General features: G+C 40.7%; 1 protein-coding gene across 7 annotated transcripts in view; it reads left to right on the top strand.

Moving 5' to 3' along the window:
- celf5a (cugbp, Elav-like family member 5a) overlaps nucleotides 1–22618 on the top strand; it is a 270790-nt gene that overhangs the window by 235060 nt on the left and 13112 nt on the right. For 2 of the 7 annotated variants that reach the window (XM_084722926.1, XM_084722927.1), the window contains exons 7-8: nucleotides 9728–9872; nucleotides 22274–22486. In XM_084722926.1, coding sequence (XP_084579052.1) covers nucleotides 9728–9872; nucleotides 22274–22486 — 358 coding nt within the window. Of the gene's footprint in view, nucleotides 1–9727; nucleotides 9894–22270; nucleotides 22487–22618 lie in introns of all 7 variants that reach the window. The other 5 variants (XM_084722920.1, XM_084722923.1, XM_084722924.1 and 2 more) reach the window with 4 other exon arrangements.

Genomic DNA, 22618 nt, shown 5'->3' with positions numbered 1-22618 from the left:
GAGACACATTTATTGATGTATGCTTTGATGTTTTAGTTTGGCCCATGTCCTATCAGTTAACATGGAGACGTAGGATCCTGCTGCCAGCCACCAGGGTGTGATTGAGATGTTTTGGCTGTACTTTTTGGGAGCTGTCATGTTGTCCGTCTTGATAGATGTCAGTGTGACAGACAAAGTTTGTGATTAGTTGGTTAACATAGTGGAGCAGCTAAAGAGCCAGATATTTCCCTCAGGAGCTGGTGGAGATCAATTAAGACCAAATGTTTGGCTTCATTCATCATGGCCAGAAACACCAAATGAATTCTAAAGTTGCTTAATATAAGCTGTAAATCTGATATATATAAATGATTGCTAACAAGTACCATATTAGAGTGAAGAGTAATAATATGTCAGTGTTACGTTTATAGCTTGTCTCTGTTGCCCTCAAGTGGCCAAAAAATCTGTTTATTTGGATTTAAATGCATTATTTTTACATTCCTTCTTCCACCTAACTAAATTCGATGTAGCCAATGTGTTTAAAAATCTTAAAGTGTAGAATTAGAAAATTCTAATTCAAAGCCCTCCTCACTGATCCACAGTGAGATGAATTGACTGTCTCCCTTTTTTCAGTTTAAAGATGTGTTTGTTTCACTTGTATTCACCTTAGAGTAGTTCAGTGTTTTTCTGAAGTGAGACCATGTTATTTGTAATGTAATTCAAATCACACATGGAACAAATAATGTAACTCTTTTTCTTTTTAGCTTGGCTGTAATTTAGTCCAAATAAACATATATATTCTAACACATCTACCACTGCAATGTGTAGGTTATAACTTTTCTAGTAATTTCAGTCCACAGAGAGACTTTATGTGTCTTCTGTGTTTCTACATGATAGACATTGTCGTAAGTGAAAATTAGCTTCCCAAAACTATCATCACTTCCATCAGCACCACTTCTTCCTCCTCTCTTCCTCTTCAGCAGTGCTGCTATGCCATTATATCCAGGCTTTCACTACCCACAGCACGTAGGCACACACACATTTAGTTAGCTTGTACCCTCCAACCCCTTCATCAGCTTCCCTCTGCCCTCCTACCCCCACCCACCGCACCCCCCCTCAGGGCATGGCACCATACACACACACAGCAGACCCCCGGCTCTTTGATGAGTTCAGACAGCCTATGCAGCCCCTCTCACCAAGCAACCCCTCTACCCTCTATCACACTGCTCCTCTACCCTTCCCCTCTCCCTCCCACTGTCCCTCCCTGTGGGCCCACAAGATGCTTCAGGGGCCACAGTTGACTCAGAATATTCCATGGGCAACTTATCTGCACACAAACTTTCTTCTTCCCTGCTGAGGCAGAGCGCACACACATGCACACGCGTGCACAACCTACTTGAAGCAAGCTAAAATGAATTTAAGAAGGGCTTTCCATCCAGCGCTAAGATAAAAACCTGGGCCCCTGTCACAACACACTGCATAAATGCACATAAACATCCGCAGAGTATTTATTTACAGAGAAGAGGGAGGAACACAAATTCATTTCTTCCTCTACTTATTTGGATGTCAAAGTTGTGTATTTTTTAGCTTTCTCTAAATGCCAGGATTAATTGTTGACGTTAGCCAGGTCTTGGGGGCTTATCCATTTCCCTCATTTTCACATCACAGCTGTGGGACCCAGTGTGAAATGTGCAAATTGACCATCCTAGAGTAATTGCAAGGCCATCTCTTGTGCTCTCTCCAGTAAAACTCCCACCTTCATTACCATTCATGAAATGCAGCCCTTTCCCAGGAAATGTGGAGAAATGCAAATGTTTAAGGGGTGGTTGAGGCAGTGGCGGTCTGCGGGGAGACCATTGTGCCCCGCTCAGGTTGGCCATGACTCTTATTTACTGTGGCAGAGACCCGTGTCGACTCATACAGGCACACACAAGAGTGTACACACTCGCACGCACTACGCAGCAAACCCTGTTTCTTTCTTTTTCTCTCCGTCTCCTCTCTCTGATACACACATATAATATGACAAAGAGCAGGATGATGCTTGGAAATTGAGTTCCGAGTGAAAGTAACAAGGGCATGGGGGATACTTCAGCATTAGAGAGAATCAATTACCATTAAATCTAAAGGAGAAATTGCACGTATGTGGTTTCTCGACACAAAGATTATACGGCATGAATGATGTTAGTGAAGGTGAAATTCTCCTTGTATTAGTATTATGAATCACACAGACTGTGGATGCCATGTACCTGCATATAATGAATTTAGCAAAATAAAGCAAGTCGGTGGAGAAAACTCAGAGGCAAGGCAACCTTGGAGATAAACTCACCCCAACTTGTGATAAAGTAATGAGTGCACAAGAGGCAATAATGGATTATCAGCGAGGCTCTTGTTTTCATATCTCGCTAAAGACTTATTTAATGAATCCAAATGCTGGTTCGGACTGCTAGGTACGTAATAATGTGGAATAAAGGGAAATATTAGTTATCTTTAGTGTGGGTGTCCAGCTTGTGCAGCATTACATTACAGTCATTGGTGCTACACTCTTAGAAGTTAGGGTTCAAAAGAGGGTTTTTTTGTAAGTGTTAAGAACCCTTTTCATCCAAAGAACCATTTTTTCATTAAGCGTTTCTCAGGTTTGTTTTATACCATAATATAAAGGGGTTCTCCACAGAACCTCCTGGATGGGTTCTACATAAAACCCTTGCAATATAAAGAGGTTCTCAGTAGAACCCCCTCAGTAGAACGTCCTTGGTGGATTCTAGATGAGATTCTTGAATTATAAAAATGTTCTTGGTAGAACCCTATGTGTGGGTTCTTGCTTGCACCCTTAGAAGGTGGAAAGGCTCTGGATAGAACCTTCAGAGAGGGTTCTAAGTAATACCATTACACTAGAGATGGGTTCTCTGTAGAACATCTCATAGGGAGTTCTGGTGGACCCTTAACAGGTGTAACTTCTTATGTTGAGTTCTAGGTAGAACTTTCTGAAAGGGTTCCAAGTGAAGGTTCTGCCTGGACCTAAAAAGGGTTCTCCTGTGAGGACAATCTGAAGAACCCTTTATGAGTTCTCATTAGTCACATTATTTGTAAGAGTGTCACTGCATGCACTTGGTGATGGTGTGCAGCCTTGATTCCCCTGCAGCCACCGGGAATGTGCTGGAGTGATACGATGAATGTTTCTTAACGGCAAGATAAACTGCACATATTCCCCCAAGACGAAAAACCTGCAGTGACAGAAAAAGGACTTTATCTCCAAAGACACACTACATGTTCGCCCACTCTCCATATACACTGGCCAAGAGAAGAGGAGGTGGCACAGTATAGAATACAGACGTGGGGAGAGATGGTATATATAGCTATAACCAAGGAGTACAGTAAATGGTAAATTCAAAGAGCTACCTCTCCACTACAGCACTGGATAGGATTATAGAGTTGAGCTGACAGCCAGTAAATTGGATTTTAGTCAAACCAGGAGAAGGAGGGGGCTCGCAACACAAATTGGAGGGGTACAACACTGACAACATATGCCAAAAATGAGAAATGTGCCATTTTCACGATAGACACAGACACTGGTGTGCTCTGACAGGAGACATCCTATTTGCAAAAAGGTGATTTCATAAAACACAAGCTGAAGGAGAGCGCGAGAGCGAGATCCTCATGTTTCATTCCAGCGTTAGTAGTGAGTGATAATAGTTCTCCCATGAATCGCTGAATGCGAGTAATAAAAACCAGCTTTTATTACCTTTTGTATTCCCCCTTCAAGACACAAACATCATATTTGTACACGATTAGATTTGATTCAAGTCACTTTTCTTTCTTCCTGAGTCTTCTAAAGATATGTGAAGACAGCCATTTTAGCTTCCCTTGGTCTCTTCAGGTGGAGGAGGACTGTGTCAGAGGACAAGAGACAAGTTTTAGATTTAAGGGCACCTCCAGCACTGTGCTCCTGTTCCCTCCCTTAAAAGATGCATTAGACTGTGTGTGAGATAGATAAATGAGAGGAGAGAAAATGGTTTAACTTGGCGCTAATAGTGACAATGTGTGGGTGGATGAGAGGGAGGATGATGACTGTAAACTCACATTAGGAAACATCTCCCCCTGTTGGAGGGACTCACATTCAAACACAGCACACATGAGAAATCATGGGAACAGATGACTGCATCGTTCAGCTGTGCTGTAAACTGCCTGCACACACACACACACACACACACACACACACACACCACACAAATCTGTGCGTGTGTGTGTGTGTGTGTGCGCGACCTACTGTAACTGTTATACACTCTTAGAAATAAGGGTGCTAACTAGACCCATAAAGGGTTCTCTAGTTCGTCTGTGTAGGAGAAACATTTTTGGTTTCTGGTAGAACCTTTCTATAAAGGTTCTACTTGGAGCCCTTTCAGAGAGTTCTATCTAGAACCCAACATAAAGGGTTATACCTAGAACCATCTGTGAAAGGTTTCACCCAGAGAGAGGTTCTACAAAGGACCTTTCTATGGTGTAATGACACCCAGAACCACCCAGAATCCTCTTTTGGGGTTCTAGCCAGAACCTTTCCATCTTCTAAGGATGTGCTCAGCACCCTTTTTATACCTCTTTATATTCCAAGGGTTTTATTGAGAACCCAGAGGGTTCTACTGAGAACCTTTATTTTTCAAGTGTTTTATCCAGAGCACACTCTGAGTTCTATGGAGAACCTTTTTTTATTCCAAGGGTTTTACCTAAAACACACCCAGAGATTCTACAAAGAACACACTCTGGCTTCTACGGTGACCCTTTTTATATTCCAAGGGTTTTATCAAGAACACACTCAGAGTATTCTATAGAGAACCTTGTTATATTATGGTACAAAGAACAAACAAGTTCATCAAGGATTTAAACTACCCTTAAAAAGTATTTCTTCCAAAAATGGAATGGATGAAAAAGGTTCTTAATGAAACCCTTGATGTACCCTGTCTTTGAAAAAGAATTCTTAAGAAACAAGTGGTTCTGGGTAGAACCTCAGCCCTTGAGAAAGAACCCCTCTGGAACCCTTATATCTAAGAGTGTGTTTGTGAGGAGTAGCCCCTGCACACATGCATGTACCCACATAACAAAGTGCATCAGATGAAAAAAGCTATTAAAATCTTTGTGTGGAAATAAAGCCTGCTAGCATGGGGGTAACAAATGAGGCCCTTGAGCTCCGGTCCTCTGTCTTCAGTCTTTTAGTTCCCCTCATTGACCTACTGTCTCCCTCTCTCTCTCATTTTTTCAACCTTTTTCACCCTCTCTGTCTCCCTCTTTGCCTCTCTTTGTCTCTCCCTCTCCCCCTCTCCCTCCGTCCCCGGCTGGTTGGGCTATAAGGGGTCACATGTGACAGTGCTGAGAGTCAGCGAGTCACAGAGCAGCGCTACTGAGATAATTGCCATGTGATAAAGAGGTGATTGCCTGCTGGCACCAGGGGAGAGTAATGCCATCAGGTTGCAATAAAAAAGCAGATGTCTGACACTAAATGAATGCTGCTGCTGGAGCCCGGGCAACTTTCTTTTGCTCCCCTTTCATCTTGCGTGCTTCTCTTTTGTCCCCCTTGTTTCTGTCGTGCCTTTTCTTCCCTCCTCCTTTTCTTTTCAAGAGGAAGCAGAAAAGGTTGTGTCTGTGATGATGAAGACTCAGTTCTGCTCATTCTCCAGCGCAGCCTTTTGCTATCTACTGGGTAGTGCATAAATAAAGAAACGGGAATGGCTTTTGAAAATATAATGCCTTTGAAATTTTTGAAAAAGAAGAAAAAAAGCATATGAAAAGTAAAATGGAACGACTTTGAATATCTCTGTCAACATAACCACTCTGCTTTCTGCTCTTTATTTTATTTTTTTTATCGGCGCCCGTTTGTATTAACCACCACATTCCAACGTAATTACATGCTTGGGTTTCCAATTTGCTGCATTTTAATTTGGAGCGAAGCATCAATGAATGCCAGAGCTGTTATCCATGGCAATCTGACGGATGGCATTAAGGATTGCGTTATCTACACTCTTTGAAATAATGTGACTAACTAGAACCATAAAGAGTTCTTTGGCTTGTCACCACAGGAGAATGCTTTTTGGTTTCTGGTAGAACCTTGCATAAAGATTCCACTCTATCTTGAACACAACATAAAGGGTTATACGTAGAACCATCTGTAAGAGGTTTTGCCTAGAACACCCTATGAGAGGTTGCATGAGAGGAGAACCCATCTATGGTGTAATGGTTTCACCCAGAACCCTGTCTGGGGGTTTTATCCAGAATCATTCCATCTTCTAAGGATGCTAACAAGAACCCACTCAGGGGGGACCCTTTTATATTCCAGTTTTATCAAGAGCCCTCCCCAGGGATTCTACAGAGAACAGTTAATGGTACAAGAATCCTTGACAAAATAGTTCACAACAATCCTTGAAAAGGGTTCTTAATGGAACCATTGGTCTTACAAAGAACCCTTGACTTACCCTTACTTCAAAAAACAGTTCTTCAGAAGCAGACACTTCTGGGTAGGACCCACCTTTCAGGAAGAACCCTTTTCGAACCCTTATTTCTAAAAGTGTAAGACACGCTTTGGGAGAGAGGCAAGTATTCTAGTATTCCCACTCCATTATTACTCCACCCAGGCCTGTAGCCTGTATAAGGCCCAAAACGAATAGGCTGCAAGCGTATTAGAATCATCCCCAACTCCCCAGTCCTCTGTGAAAGCAGGGAGCGGAGCTGAGTGGTGTGACAGTGTTTATTCTGTAATACCAGCCCAGTCAGACCCTTCATCCTGGAGTCCGACCCTATTCACATCCTAATAGGAGGGGGCAGTCACAGCATTGCCAAAGCACGGGAGCCCCAGATCCTCTAGACCTCTTTGTTTGTTTCTGTGTCATTGCTTTTGTTTAGTTTCTTGTTCCCTCGCCGCTTTTTGCAGCTATGCCCCCTTAAAGGCTCAATTCATCTTATTTGGAAAGGAATGGATGATCCCCATTTGTCACATTGAAATTATGCAAATGACAAAAGGCGTTAATAGATAGTAGTGGCGAGGCATGTGGCTAATGGATGAGATGCCAGCGCCGGGCATTCTGCAGCGGGACAGCCGCTTTCAGGTTACCTGACAGGGGCACTGAGGGAAAATAATTGGCTTTTCCGTTGCAGGGTCCCCATGCAAATGCAAGCCGAGTGGCATTCTATACCTCCACTGTCTCACAACATTGTCATTAGCATTAGTGCCAGTGGCAGAGGAGTTTGATTTCTGCTTATACGAGTCATTCTCAGGCCATGGCCATCAGCAGCTCCCCTGACACACAGCAGCTATGCAGTATTAAACAGACGCAGAGATCGGGGTAAAAGGTTGGTCCAGCTGTGTTTGTATTCTCCTACCACACAGGTCTGCATGGGTGCATAGCCTGCAAAAGATAGCTGATTCCCTAGATAAACCCATTGGTTCACAAGCTGCAAAAGCCATTGTACAATGATGTTTTTTCCTCTGAATTAGGCATTCAGCATGTGGTTTGCACAGGCAGAGTTTAAGCTGAAAGCAGAAACTCTTTCTATCGCTCTTCATGCATGTTATGTGTATGTGTGTGTGTCAAGTGCAGGGCAATGGTGCATGTGAGCATGCATATAAATAAACACTCGGTGGGCTGCATTTGATGGAAAATAGTTTCAACTTCTCAGTTCATGCTAAATAGAAATGCAGGCTGAATGAAAAGCTATTGATTTGATCTCTATGAGGGATTGTCAGGCGGTTGAAAATCGACTGTCACTGCACTTTTCTGACAAAATACTGTATTACTAACATGCTCTGGAATCTGAGTTGTCAGATGCACCTGCTTTAAAAATATTGTTGTAATGACTCAGTGCCGCCTCAAAACGGAGTGCGGTTCTGTTGTTTGGCAGATGTATGCATCTTTGAAGTATAATTCATATGTGCAGTGTGCAATATATTCTGAACCACCAAGATATACTATAACAAGAATATCAGGAAAAAACAACAAACAAAAAACCAACTGGGCACATTAGTAACATTATAAACACATATAATTCATAATCTGAGTTCAGCACAACTAGGTTTAAAACTAGAAAATTAGTCTTAAAATTAAGCAGGGTTGCACAATTAAAAGCTAATCTCAGTTTAGTAAATCTTAAGTGCAGTGATGTAAACCAAAATTTAGAAGAGTTTAATCAATGTGGAGATGTCTGCTTTCCCAAATTAAGATAAATAAATACTTAAAAAATGAATTTGAGTGCTGCCAGGACCTAATACGTATAAAAGAGGGGGACACTGTTCATTTCCAGTTCCTCTGTATTCCCTACAAAATGTTGCATTGCTTAGTAGCTGGTTAACAATTAATAAATCATTACATTATTGCTAAAAACAATAAAATTATATATTATTTAAATTACATTGTTTGCTAGCTAGCCAAAAAGTGAACAAACTCAGCAGAGAATTATTTTTGCTCAATTCATCTCAAGAAGGCAGCCATTTTAAAAGTTAACCCCTCTAAAGCATAGAGTTTAAAGTTTTGGTGCATGAGAAATGCATTTAATTAACACTAAACTGAATTTAAAGAGAGGTTTAAATTTAATATTTTAATATAAGTTTGGTGTGACATAATTTAAAATTAAACCATGAATAAATTATGTTTAAGACTTAATCCTTGCTGCTGCAGCCCAGCCATAGTGACAATACACAGTTAAGTCTAAATATACCATATATGCATATATACCATAACATCATTCTTTTTTCCTTTTCTTTGGTTTACTATTTTGTAATGGCATGACCTGTCAGGAGACCCCATGGAATAAGTACTTGTAGGGTATGTCTCTGAAATTATCTCATGTCTGAAGACGGACTTGCACCCAAAACGTCACATGGTGATATAGTAATAAATGTTCATGAGACTCTATTTTTCCTTTTTTGACATGTGCTTCTGTCCATCGCTTAGTATTTCTCACGTTTGGATGTGTGTGCTTTTCTAAACTTTTTGTTTGGCAGAAGTCTGTCTTAAAAACAACTTTATAGTGGCAAAGACTGTGGTCATTTAGTGAAGTTCCAACCTCACATGTATTCAGTTTGCAAAATGCTTGGAGACAGGCCTAGTGGTTTACAACTGAATTATAAAACAAAGCAAATTCTGTACACTGGATGAATGTCAGGCTACAAGCAGCAATCATTACAAATACATCAGAAAATTAGAGAGGAGTCCAGGAGAAAAACAGAGGAGAGTGTGAGACATCAGCAGGATTTCTATACAGCCAGGCAGAGTATTGTGAAGTTTGACAATTGTAAGGAAAAAGCAGTGCAACACTTCTCCAAACTTTGCCTGTTTCCTGAGCGCAGAGATAATGTGCACATGTCAATGCCTTGATTTGTATGAGCCCAACAGACAGCTATTAAATCGTTTCTGCAGCTGGTGACAGGCTTCCTGCTGGGAGGATAGACAGATTCACTAAACATAGGTTGACAGGCTTCTTTTTTCTTCCCTTTCTTTTATTCCGCTCTACTTTCTCTGTACTTCCCATGCACTATCCATCCATCAACCTCAACATACATCCCTCCCTCTGTTCTACCCTTGCTATGTTTTCCCGCTCTCTTGCTTCCCCTTCTCCCGTCTTTGTCTAACTGCTTCCCAACTTACTATATTTTTCATTACCGTCTGTCCTCCCCTCACCTCTCTCGCACCCCGTTCTCGCTCCTGTTCCTTTGCACTCCCCCATCCAACCCCCTTCATTCCTCCACCCATCTCTCCGTGTCCCTCTTCTTTAGCTCATGCAGCAGCAGGCAGCCATCATGGCAGCAAGCCACGGAGGTTACCTCACGCCTAGCGTGGCTTTCCCCGCCACGCAGATCCACCAGATGGGGGCGCTCAACATCAACAGCCTCCCACCCACCCCCATGACCCCGGTGTCGGGTGAGTTTCATCAAACCCTGGGTGAGCACTCGGTTTCATTCCCTTTCCTCTTGTGACTGTGTATGAGTGTGTTTTGATGCAACAAGCAGGGTCTCTTGTACGTCTGTGTCAATGTCTTGCTGTTAGTGTGTCGGTTTTGTGTTGGTGTGTGTATCTGTACATCAGTACATTGTTAAACGTGTTTTAACTTACTTAAATGCTTTACAATTTTGTTGACTGAATTTGAAAAGGCAAGTAGAGGTAATTTTGTAATGATTTAAAACAAACATTTCTAGTCAAATAAACTTATTACAGTGAGACATCCATTTGAGTCAGTTGTACTTGAGAAAACATGTTCAATAAGCTTAAGGCACGAAGTTGAACCAACAACTCTTCAGTCACACTTAAGAACATTACAAATCCCTTTAACTTCCTTTTCTCAGTAAAAAAAAAAAAACTCTGTCTGACCTTGTACTTGATCAGTATAACCTCTGCAACATAAAAATTATGTTTGTCACAGTGAGTCAAAGTACAGAGAGGATCAGAGGTTTCGGTTGTTACTCTGAAAACAAGAGACATCCATTTTAGTCATTTGCACTTGAGAAAACATGTTCACTAAGCTTAAGATATTAAGTTGAGCAACTCTTAAGTTACACTGATGAACAATTTCTGTTTGAAAAAACAGTTCTTCATTTCTTATCTTAAACTTTATTAGAGACACAGCATGTTTTCACCATATATGTTTGCTTCAAACTACAAAAAGGAAGGGTCTCAAGGGAGTTTTACTTCAAACAATACATGCTGGGAAGTTTCTTCATCAGTTTAATTTATCAAGTTGATTGAACTATGTGTAGTAAATTCATTGAACTCACCATTTCGAGCCCAAAGACTTAAAGTTAGATGAACTCATGTTTATAAAATGTTCTGAAAGTAATAAAAACATGTATATATATACACTAAGTTGATGAAAAACGATTTTGTTGACTCCACTAAATTCCTGTTTTATTTTACAATGTGAGCATTATTGTAAGTCAGTTTGTGTTTTTGATAAAGTCTGTATGAATATTTGTGTGTGCGAGTGCAGTGTGAGAATTAAGAGAAAGTGTGCCTGCTGCTTACTGGTAATCCTAAATTATTCCAGTGGAGAGAAAGAAAAAGACACTAATATGAAAAAAATATGTTCAGTGGGATTTGCATGTTTATGTTGTTTTGTGAATGCAGAAGATATTTGGGGATAGTAGCCGCAGAATAAGGAATATCAATAAGTAAGTTTACAGATAAGGCGCCTAATTTCCCTGTAGTATTTTGACCTTGTGCTTTGAAGCACTTGTGCATGATCTGCATGCAGTTGGTTTTGTTTTCCATAACAAACACCTCCTATGCAGATACATTACAGAGGAAAGGGAAGGACTTTGAAATACCTACCCACTGCATAACATTTGCTTATTCAGCAGTGCTTCATTTTCCTTGAGACAGAGGAAACTTCAAGATTCTCCGCTCAACAAAAGCATGAGCCCAAATAAATAATACAGTATCCAAGTCTTTGTTGTGCCTCGCTCACCTACTTTGTCAACACTGCAGTATTGAGTTTTTAAGGTGATGACTTTGGTAACTTTAAACCAATCAGAACCGCCATCAGCGCAACAAAGCCTATTTTAGATTGTCTTTATAGCTATCATAGGAATTCAGCTCCTTACTACAAACTTGCTGTGCTACATCAAATTCTCTCTGCACTGTGGTTCCTGTGGGGAAGAAAAATATTCTCCTAAGTTGGTATTCAGTTCACTCCTTCATCCAGAGATACAAAGAAAGGACAGTTTTATTGTTCAGATCCTGTTCAGCTCTGCTTAATGTACAGTAATTCACAATAGAATTAAAATAAACAGGACAGACAGCGGGCCAGGTGTGCAAATCAATGCTACAGGACCCTTATTAATCACACATGTCTGCACCTCAAGCCAAATAAACACATGCACATACAGTGTGAGGTGATGGAACATGCCAGTGGACACACATGCTGTACGTGTACAGTACATCTGCAATCATTTCCAACATCGGGCAATACATCCAGAGAGGAGGCCCATTTGTCAAATATTCACGTTGATGTTTTCAGTGCAAAGTGTGCACTTTTGGGCGGGCATAATCAATCAAAGACAGTGATTAAAAGTGGAGCTCAGTCTTGCTGAGAAGCCTCTTATTTTGACGGGTACAGCACTGACAGTATGGCAATTCAGATCTTTGTGTTCTGCATGCATACCTGTATTTGCAACACAATAGTGCTGATGAAAGATAGTGCAACTGTATTGCAAGAAACAATACAAGTGTGTGTGTGTGTGTGTGTGTGTGTGTGTGTGTGTGTGTGTGTGTGTGTGTGTGTCACTGGTTGTTTTGTGCATGGTTCTTTTGTATCAATTTTGAACTGTAGCCTCTCAGAAACCAAATGAACGCCTTATTCTAAACGAAATGTTGCTGAAATTTGTTAGCTATTCTGTAAAAGCCACATTAAACTAATTCCGTAAAGGCAATTTTGTATCATTTGGCAACGCGAGGAGCTAACAAAGAAAAAAAAATGTTTGAGCTTCTGATACAGAGACAGAGGAAAGCAAAAGGAAGACAAGCGAGTGCCTCTAAGTCTGTGAATCAGATGTGGCTGAAGTGGTGCCATTTATCTGTTTTCGGACATGCTTCTGTGTAAGCTACAGTCGACTGATTACCTTTTATTATTGAATGTAATATATTATTAATCCTTGAGAGAAAGCATGGCTTTCGAGAATTTTCAAGGACTGTCATAAATATGAAATGTTTTATTTCCCCTTTCTTCATTCATTAGTTTGAGTGTGCATGTCTGCTAGCAGCTGCAGGAGTGGTAGTCTAGCTTGCTGCTGCTTTGGTACACAGCTATTTTCTCTCTCCCTTTTCACACTTGTGGCTATGACTTATTTAGAGTTCATTGAAGGAATACATAACATTACTGGCAAGGCTGTCTGTATAAGTAGGCCAAGAGACTCTGACACTACTGAGAGACTGTAGGATGTCTGCCACGAGTCAGTGGAATAATTCATTGTAATATCAGAATCTGTTTTTAGGGTCTGGGAGCAGAGTGCTTCTGTGCTTCGACAGAGGTGTAATTTATGCATTAAGTCATCTCATCAAGCAAATTAGAGCTCCAAACAAATCTATAAATTCTGGCATTTGCCAGCTGTGTCAAATGTATTAACAGCATAAAAGGTAGAAAGGTTAATGTCCCCTTTCCTACCAAAATGAGAGCAACTGCCAATTGATGGCTAGATTACCACCTTTCTGAATCTACATTAACATAATGCTCCAATAGTGGCTTGCTAGATGGAAATCCCTGCCTGATCTTGAGGTAAATGTGGTATTAATCTTTAATTTAAATGATCAATATAACCTCTGCTACATAAAAAAAATCATGTTTGTGACAGCAAGTCGAAGTACAAAGAGGCTCAGAGGTTAAGGGTGTTACTCTGAAAACAATGAGACATCCATTTGATCAACAGATGCAAAGCATTTAAGCTTGATGGTGCATAAGCCGTTTGCCAGATGGTTCAGCTGATTAGAGCATGTATCCTTACAATGATGCATGATGATGCTTTTTGAAAATAATGTTCACCAGGTGCCGCTCCCTGAGTGCTGCAGAAGAAATAAAAGTTAAACAAAACAAGGCAGGGAGAGGCAGAGCTGGATAACAGGAAGAGAGAGACAGAGAGATAAAGAGGGTGAGGGAGGAGAGGAAGGGAGAGATGCGGATCCTGCTGGGTGTATGTGGCGAGGAACACACAGTGTCAAGAACGCTTTGTTAGGATGTGAGAAGTGTGTAATCAAAGTCACTCTAATGTTCTGTTGCATGGTGCTGCTCCACACTGAAGACGTACATGCACAAGTGCATATTACGCAAAATATACTGCAGATGCTCCACAGCCAGAGACAACCCACTCACAGGCAGGCTGGATGTGCCACAACACCCCCGCTGGATCCGAGCACGGTTACACCATTAATGCAGAACACTTCCACGATGACAAACACCATGAAACTAACGAGCTGTTTGACATAGTGATCTTTCTCCACACGTGCACCTGTTTTGCATGACACATACATGATGTACACACATTTTATTTAATGAGCAATTCTTGTATAAACAAATGCAAAGGCCACGTAAATTTAGAACGTAGAACAAAACTAAAAAAAAAAGCAGTGCATCAGTGCAGAGTCCTTGAGATTTACTCCTATGAGTGACGTATTGCATTCAAACTATTTGTAACCAGTGGCACAGATCTTTTTATCATTTAGGGACGGCTAAAATTCAAATTCATCCCTGAACTTATCTGCTCCGAGCGTGATGGGTTGAGCCACAGGCTCTATTTTGATTGCAGTTTGTGATTAGTAGGTGAACTTTTACTATGGGTTGAACGAAGCAGAAAACAGGTCAGTTTAAGCTCCATTTTGTATCGTACTTCATGCTGTTAACAAGGCTCATTATTAACATAGGTCAGCAGTGAATTAGTCACGTTAAAATAACCTCTGCACCCGGCAGGCAGACTGTTAAACCAAACTCCATCCTAAAATCACTTTTTTTAGTCTGGTTTTATTTTTTCACAGTAAAAACTCAAGTTCCATCACTAAAGACTATTCTCTGATTAACTTCAGTCTACAGGCACAATCAGCATGCATGACATTTACTCAGTAACATTAACTAACCTGTGATGAAGTGTCTTCCACAGACATAGACTAGACATAGTGACTGGCTGGCTCAGTGCTTGTTTTCACCAGATGAAAGTGATGTATACAGTTCATACAACTTAGTGGGATGGAAGTGGAGGGGCATAAACAAAACCTTTTAAAATTGTTTATGTATAAATTACAGTATTTCAAAAGTGGAGTCAGCTTCTATTAAATATATATTTTCAATTACATAATTTTATTTCAAAATAATTTATTCTGGGGGGCAACTTGTAACAAAAGGCAGTTCTTTAGTCTGTTCAGAGCCAGATAAAACAACGGGGAAAATGAACTCCTGTGTGTCTTAATTGATGATTTACTCAAACTGTAAAAATGCATTCACTGTAGTTGTTTCGTTGAAAGGGACAGTTCACCCCAAAATAATTAGAAATACAACTTTTTATTCTTACCTGTAGTGCTATTTGTCCATCTAGATTGTTTTGGTGTGAGTTGCCTACTCTCAAATGTAATAGCACTAGATGCAAAGCGCCAAAATAGTACATTCAAGTTTCATGTAGGAACTATTTTCTTTCTACCGAACTACACCCGCCAACTGTATGACCACACAGAAGGAAGCATGCATCTTCTAATGGGTGAGAGGCTTGTGCTCATGACAGTGCAGGATGTAAACATTAATCGTGTTGTAACCTCTTGTCCATGAGTAGATGTATGCTTCCTTCTGCATGATGATATGTTTTGCACTGTGTAATTCAGTAGAAAGAAAATAGTTCCTACATGAAACTGGTTTTGATTTTTTGCTGAACTGCCCCTCTTCCCAAGATTACTTACAATAATTTTATCTTCAAGGGCAAACATGACCAATTGCACAAAAGGCCATTGCTCCTCAGATGCAAAATTTCCCCCTTTCAGTTTAAATCAGGTCTATTGCATCAGAATCATAACAAATCCCAGGAGCAACAGTGAGCCGCTCTGTGGCAGCAGAAGGTATCCCTGTTCCTGGTGCATGCGAGTACTTTCAGAGAGCACAGCCACTGCTCTCAGCATGACCAAATCTGATTTGTATAAGCAAAACTGAGCCTCGCACGAGCAGCAGAGCTTCACAAGCTGCCCAGCTGGTCTGCTCTGGGATCTGAAAGTCAGGCACATTGGTATGGTCAATTCATTGTGTGTACATTAGCCTCAAGAGCAAAGCAGAGAGCACTAGAGGCATAGTTATGTGGAGAGTTGCATTTAGTATATTGCTCTGTGTTGTATTTAATACTGAAGGTTCAGGTTTCTTTTACCTCTTTTACCATCAGCTGAAAATAAATCACACTTACTGTTAATATAACATGGAATTAATATGTATATTAGCTGTGTGTTTGCTCTGCTTTTAACAGCTTAGAGGCCACTGTGTTTTTTGTTGTCCAGCACATTGCTCAGGGTGGCTATTCCACATTTGACCAGATGTCTGACGAACATTTTATCCAATTAGGTGTTTCTGAGTGGTGCAGTGCCTATGGTGGGGCGTAGTTTGGAGCTCCAGTAGTTGGTGTGTATCTCATACAAGACCTTAACAGCAGGGAAACAGATCGTGACTTCATGCACCCTACTTCTTAGAGCTTTCTTCCATTACAAGCAGTCTAGTGTGACTACTGTAGGTGGAGCACAAAACACTGCTTCATAAATTGTGGTTTGACTCTTTATATTCACTTTAGTTGCAGCTCTCCTCAAAGCTCCTCTTTCTAGGCCTGCTATGATGGAGATGATGATTAGGTATTGTTGTAGCTTGACAGTCTGCTATTCACTGTTACTCCCAGAAGGCTGGTCTCTTCTGTTGACGCTTCTCTGTAATCACCGAAGTTTAGTTCCAGCTTTGTTGGAATATTTTTCCTCAAGAACATCAGGGACTTCAATGGTTCGAAGATGTTTTTATTTGCTTCCCCAAGTTTGTATCTGTGAATTTGTTGAGGCTAGCTTCCACTTTGGCCTCCAACTAGGTACATTATATTGCTTTAGAGTTACATCATCAGCATATAAGGATATTCTCAGAAGCATTAACAAAAATTCATGACTCACAGGAGGCAGATTTAACTAATCCTTAAAGGTCCAGTGGATGAGATTTACAGGGGTTTATTCAAAGAATATGGCAGAAATGTAATATAATATTCATAAGTATTTTTTTCTTCAGTGTATAATCACCTGAATAAAAGAATTGTTGTGCTTTTGTTCTGGCTCTAGATACGGCTTATTGCGTTTTGTATAAGCTTCTTTGTTATGCCACTGTGTGTTCTTCTACACAATGAAGTGGACAGTGAGACGATTTGCAGAAACTCTGCTAGCTCACTTCTAGATGCCACTAAATTCTACACAGTGATCCTTTAAGGCACCAGTTCTACTTTACTCAAGCAATAATCCCTCAGTACAGATACAGTACACATCATCGGTCTGTGTTACGATGGCAGCAAGTGTTTTATTTTTACTTAGTGGCATCCAGCAGTGAACCAGCATATTGCAAACACCTCGTCTCACTCTCCTCTTAGAAGTGTGTAGGAGAACCTACAGTGACTGCAAGAGTTGTGGAAAATACAAAAGGTTGAATCTGGAGCCAGTGTTTGGTTTGTCAGTTCTGAGCTACTGTTGAAACACAACTGTGAAACATGGCAGCCTTCATGGAAGTGAAGTGGTTGTACACTAATGATGATGTACTTATCAGTGTTATATTCCACATTCTGCCAATAAATCCCCATAAAACTTCCGCAGTGGACATTTAAAATTTGATTTCAATTTTAAGCAAAAAACAAAGTGAAAAAAAAACAGTGTAGGTCTTACTGTTATTATCAAGAGTTTAACAGTAAAAACTCTGCTTCATCTGTGTGGGTGTGGTTTGATCAGACTGGATTGACAGCAGCCTGGCAACCCACCAACTGTCATCAGATTCTGATGGCAGAAAATTGTTCACGTAGGAGTCCATCACTCAGAATAAGAAGCTGACTTAGAAAATAGGTTTTCAGGGCCTTGGATTGGAAAGACTATTCTACAAGCAGTTGTGGAAAACCTTATTGGAAAGAATCGCCCATTATCTCATGCAGAACAGACTATGCCTCAATCACTTTTAAAATGTATTTTGATATACAGTTAAGTTTATAGTAAAGAAATTAAACGCATTGATTTGGAGGTGCATTTTTCAGTTTATTTGCTTCAGAAATATTTATTAGTAGTATAAGGGGGAGTATTCAAAATCACAGATTTTCTTGGTATACCAACTGGCTTGTGGAAAAGGTGCCCTTCACATATTCAGATTTATTATTTACACTTTAAGGACCAGACAGACATTTTCTCTCTGAGCCTAAATGCATCACATTTTAAATCAGTTAGATGAAAGCATCTGTTTTGAGTGCTTATTGCTTGCTCCAGCGAGAGACAGTCCTTGTGCTGGTAATGACTGCACTCTCCAGTATGGGTATAGCGTTCCTCGTTGATTTGAATGTATAATTAGCATAATAAATACTTCTGTCGCATGTGAAGGCTTCTTTCGTGAAGCAATCATCGCAAGGAGAAAATCAACAGTTTTCCCCTCTAAGAAACAGCCTGCAAGGATATGAATATGAATTCTGCTTACATAACATAAATATACTGTATGTGACACACACATACTGTTTAGCAGTGCAGACTTCTTTCTTGCAGTAATAAAGAGTGGAGAAGTGATAGTTAAGAGCTCGCTGTATAGAATATGTAATCTGCTGTCCCATAGTTTTGTATTCAGCCATGCCAGAGTGGAGAACAACATGTCATTATTACAGGCCAATACACGCAGCACACACTGACAGCCACATGTATATCGCCATTCTAGTGTGTGCATTGTAAACAGGCTATGAATACAATTTCCCACAATGCAAGAGCTATATGTCCACTGAGGTATAAAATGAAAATGTCTTGTTATTTTCTAGTTCAGGATAGTAGGAAATACTTCCTCGTTTCAGCTGAGGAGAACATTCTCAGGCTCCGCTCGTGTTGTATATTGGACCATTGTGACAACGAGGATACATATAATGACGAGGCTACATGAATGGTTTTCTCGTGTAGTCATTGTTTTACTGGCCACGGTATTGTGTTTTTCCTTATATCCTAACCCCATTTTGTGACCCAATACATCAGGCCAATTACTTTTTTTAGATGGGCTCGATTTGGAAAAAGGCAAATAGAGAGGGGACGGACATTTACATTTCCTATGTCTGACAATGCACCTGTTTATTTTTTTCCTCCACTTCATTAGTTTTCACTGGTGGAAAAGAATATTATGTCCAAAAGTAAAGGACAAAACAATGCACTTTCATAGTTGTACTTAAATAATAATAAACACACAGTTGCATTCAACATCTTTTTTCATTTAGTTTCACTCTTAGTTAAGCAGCCCGAGTTTTTTTTTTTTTTTTTTTTAAGTGTGAATGGGCTAATTCCTAGATTCTCAGTCTATGCTACTAGTAACGCTGGTGGCACTCAAGCTCCCTCTAGTGGTACACTGAGGAATCTTCTAAAATTTTAAAAGTGATATAAATTAATTTAAAAAATATATAATCATAGCAGTTTTTTTAGATGGACCTTTTATGAGTAGTTAAAATACCTTTTGTTGCTGACACGGTCCACAGCATTGCGTAGCTTCTGTGCTGGTATCCCTCTTCGATCCTCCAAACTGGGGACATGCTGGCTGGAGTTCAATAGGCCTAGAATGCATGTCTGACCCAGCTACTACGGTAATTTTTACCATTCACTTCAACTTAGTTATTGTGTATAAATGTTTCAGAGCTTCACCTCGCTACAGTATCAGTGCTGACTTTATTACACTTAGGATTCCTATGCTTATTCCGTGCTGTGACATTTCCAGCATGATAACCTGACTGGATTTGGTGGCCCAATCTGTTACTTCTGTCATGTGTTCTCCTTTACAACAGATGTCCTGTCCCACTGCTGACCCCAGAGCTTATGTAATTGCATGTACAGGGGTCCACACCACTACCTACTACTAACACTGCTACTCCTACTATCACTACAGCCGCTGCACATACATAGGCACATGCTCCCACAGCACCGCTAAGCCTCGGAAAATGAATTTGCCTGATGATGGAGAGGGTGCATTATCTGGCGGTACAGTAGAGTGCGTGTGGCCCGAGCAGACTAGCTGTCTCTAGCCCTCAGAATAGGAGCGGCGGTCTCCTGGGTCCTGGTAGGAGAATGGGTTGAAGCTGCAGTCTAATTCATCACGGCTCTGCAGGAAACAAGCAATCGTGGGGAGGCTTCAAAAAAAAAAGGAAACCAGTGCAAAAGACACAACAGCTCTCGCTGGACCCGGGCAATTCCCCTGGTCACTGCAGTTGCCTGCCTGACTGTCAGCCTCCTCATGACTTAAATGCTGAGGCAGGGAGAGGAGAGGGGGAGAGGGAAGGAAAAAATGTAGGTAAAGAAGAAGAAAAGCAAGCATGATATTACTGAGTGGTGGGAGGTTTCGGTGTTTGATGCGCAGCATATTTATAGTGGCATTAGCAGAAATCTCGGCGCATATTATGTGTATACTGGATGTGATTGTTTACCCTATTTGGACCACCTCTTGCATTAGGTTCTTTTATTTAGGCACCAGATTGTGGCGATATGGCATGCTGGAGGGTTTCCGTGACAACCTGGCGTTTCTGTCCAATCAGAACGAGGGTTTCCAGATTGAGAGGTGGTCCTCAGGGGAGCTGTACTTCAACGAGCTTGGATGCTTTGCCACGGAGCAGCCCTTTTAGAGAGACCATCACACAGTGAGATTCTGCTCAAAATGGGTACTTTGATGTTCCCCGCATAATTGGAAACACTTTCCAAAGGAGGGTCCTTTTAAAATGCATTGAATGAGAGAGGACAGGGAGCATCCAATTTCAATTCCACTCATGAAGCATCCTGCAACTGACTTTCAGGCATGTACCATATATGTTATGACCCACCCATTTGTCAAACTGCCAAATGTTGTTATTTTGTCTTTTTTTTATGATGTATAAAAGTAAGAGGCGTCTTTGTGTTTTTGCTACCTGCTCGTTCAAGCAGATCCCCCTCTGCAATCTCCTTCTATTTAGTCCAGATCTTTTCCTTTTTTTCTCACTCTCTCTCAGAAGTTGCATAGTGGTTTCATCATCTTGAGCAGTAGGAGCCAGCAGGGTATCGCACAAACACTACGGACAGGCTCATTTTTCACAGGTTGACTTCCCAGCTATCCTGCAGGATGTGTCACGACAAACGGCGGATATGTGACAGACTCACGTCGCACCCGTGTCCTTGCATTAGAGAGGAGATGTAGTGTAGCTTGTGGTCACGAGCTTTGTGTGTTTTGTCTTGTGTGTGTGTGCATCTGCTTGTGCTGGGGTTTTGTGCACAAGTGTTTTCTCTCTTCACACAATAGGAAAGCATGTCTCATGTGCGCTTTCCTACGTCATTTTGTATTATCATTTAGAGGACTGGTTCCCAACCTGGGGGTCCCGGCCCCCCACTCAAAATAACCAAAGCTTCACGGGGGTCACGAAACCTTCTGAATTTTAAAAAGAGCAGGAATTTTAAAGAAAAAATACATTGTACCTCAGTTTTTTTATTTATATCTGTGAAGAAATATAAATGAAATATTATTTTTAAAGCGATAGTTTGGATTTTTGATGTGGGGTTGCATGAGGTATTTATCAATAGTAAGTTTATATGCTACAGTAGATGCCAGAGAAGCAGAGAGGAGCATCAGAACAGAAGCTAAGCAATACAGTGCTGTGGACGGGATCAGAAACAAAAGGCATTTTAGCTACTTTAAAAAAATCCACCTAAAGAAACAATATCAGTTTAAGTGTACACTAAATTTAAAATATTTTCACTGATTTACTTTGCCATCAGACAGTCTTTTCCAAAGGGAGTTGGTGGTCTACTGCAGCTTCGCTCTTTTAATTTGTTTGTGTTATGTTGTGACTTGTTTTAAAAGGATAGTTAGGATTCACCAAAGTCGCAAACAAAAAATCAAGGCAGCAGCAGGACAGCAACTTTAATGTTCTGCAAGGCGAAATGTGTTATTTGGCTTATAAAGCAACATTTTCCCATCAGAAAAGGCTGTCTAACACAAAGTAAAGTGGTGAAAACATTCCAGATATAACGTAGACTAAAGCTGATTTTTAGGTGGACCTTTAATCAGGTGGCTGAAATACATTTTCTTGCTGACCCTGTCCACAGCAGTACTTTGCTTAAAACCAATCAACCATCCAAAACAACTGAAAAGCAAAGCCAATAGAACAATGGCCAAGCATCAGGAAGAAGAAAACAAAAACAGAAGCCTATTAGCTCTGTATGAGTGTTAAAAAAAAACTAAACGGAGAATTGTATTTAAAACGTTCCTAAAAAAAATATCAGGAAAACTCCTTTCTGATGCAATATTCACAGGAAATAACCTGCTCAAAATTCATCCAAATCACTCATTTTACCCAAACATCCTGCAGTTCTTGTGTTCACTATCTGGAATAATTGTACAGTTTATCAGTTGTTCTGTACTGTCACTGTTATGCATTAAATATAATATGAAATATTTATAAAATATGTCACTTAGTAGTGGTCTCCAGTTTACTCTTCAGTTTCTCTTCAGTTTACTCAGTTGAAGAAAATAGTCCTCTTAAGGAAAACGTTGGGAAACACTGATGTAGAGCTAAGCAAACAGATCCAGTAACAGTAAATATTTTTTTTCCCAGCAGGCCTCAGTTCTCCACCAGCCAACATCACCACGTCCGCCGTGCCCAGCATCGTCACGCCCATCGTCAATGGATTCACCGGCATTCCTCATCAGCCCAACGGACACCCCGCTGTGGAGACTGTGTACACCAACGGCCTGCCGCCCTACTCCACCCAGAGCCCCACCGCTGCTGACACCCTCCAGCAAGCCTTCACCGGAGTACAGCAATACACAGGTGTGTGAGACGGGGACACTTTGTTTACTATGCTGCATTTCTGAGCTTTTACAGTTTGTCGTAAATACTAAATGTGCAGCAGCTACGGGACAATTACTGCAAGTTAACTACTGTATGAGAGTGAGGCTGTAT

Source organism: Lutjanus erythropterus, chromosome 7 (assembly GCF_056507025.1).
Source record: "Lutjanus erythropterus isolate fLutEry1 chromosome 7, fLutEry1.hap2, whole genome shotgun sequence".
Taxonomy (NCBI): Eukaryota; Metazoa; Chordata; class Actinopteri; order Lutjaniformes; family Lutjanidae; genus Lutjanus; species Lutjanus erythropterus.
This window is presented reverse-complemented; position numbering and strand designations above follow the sequence as displayed.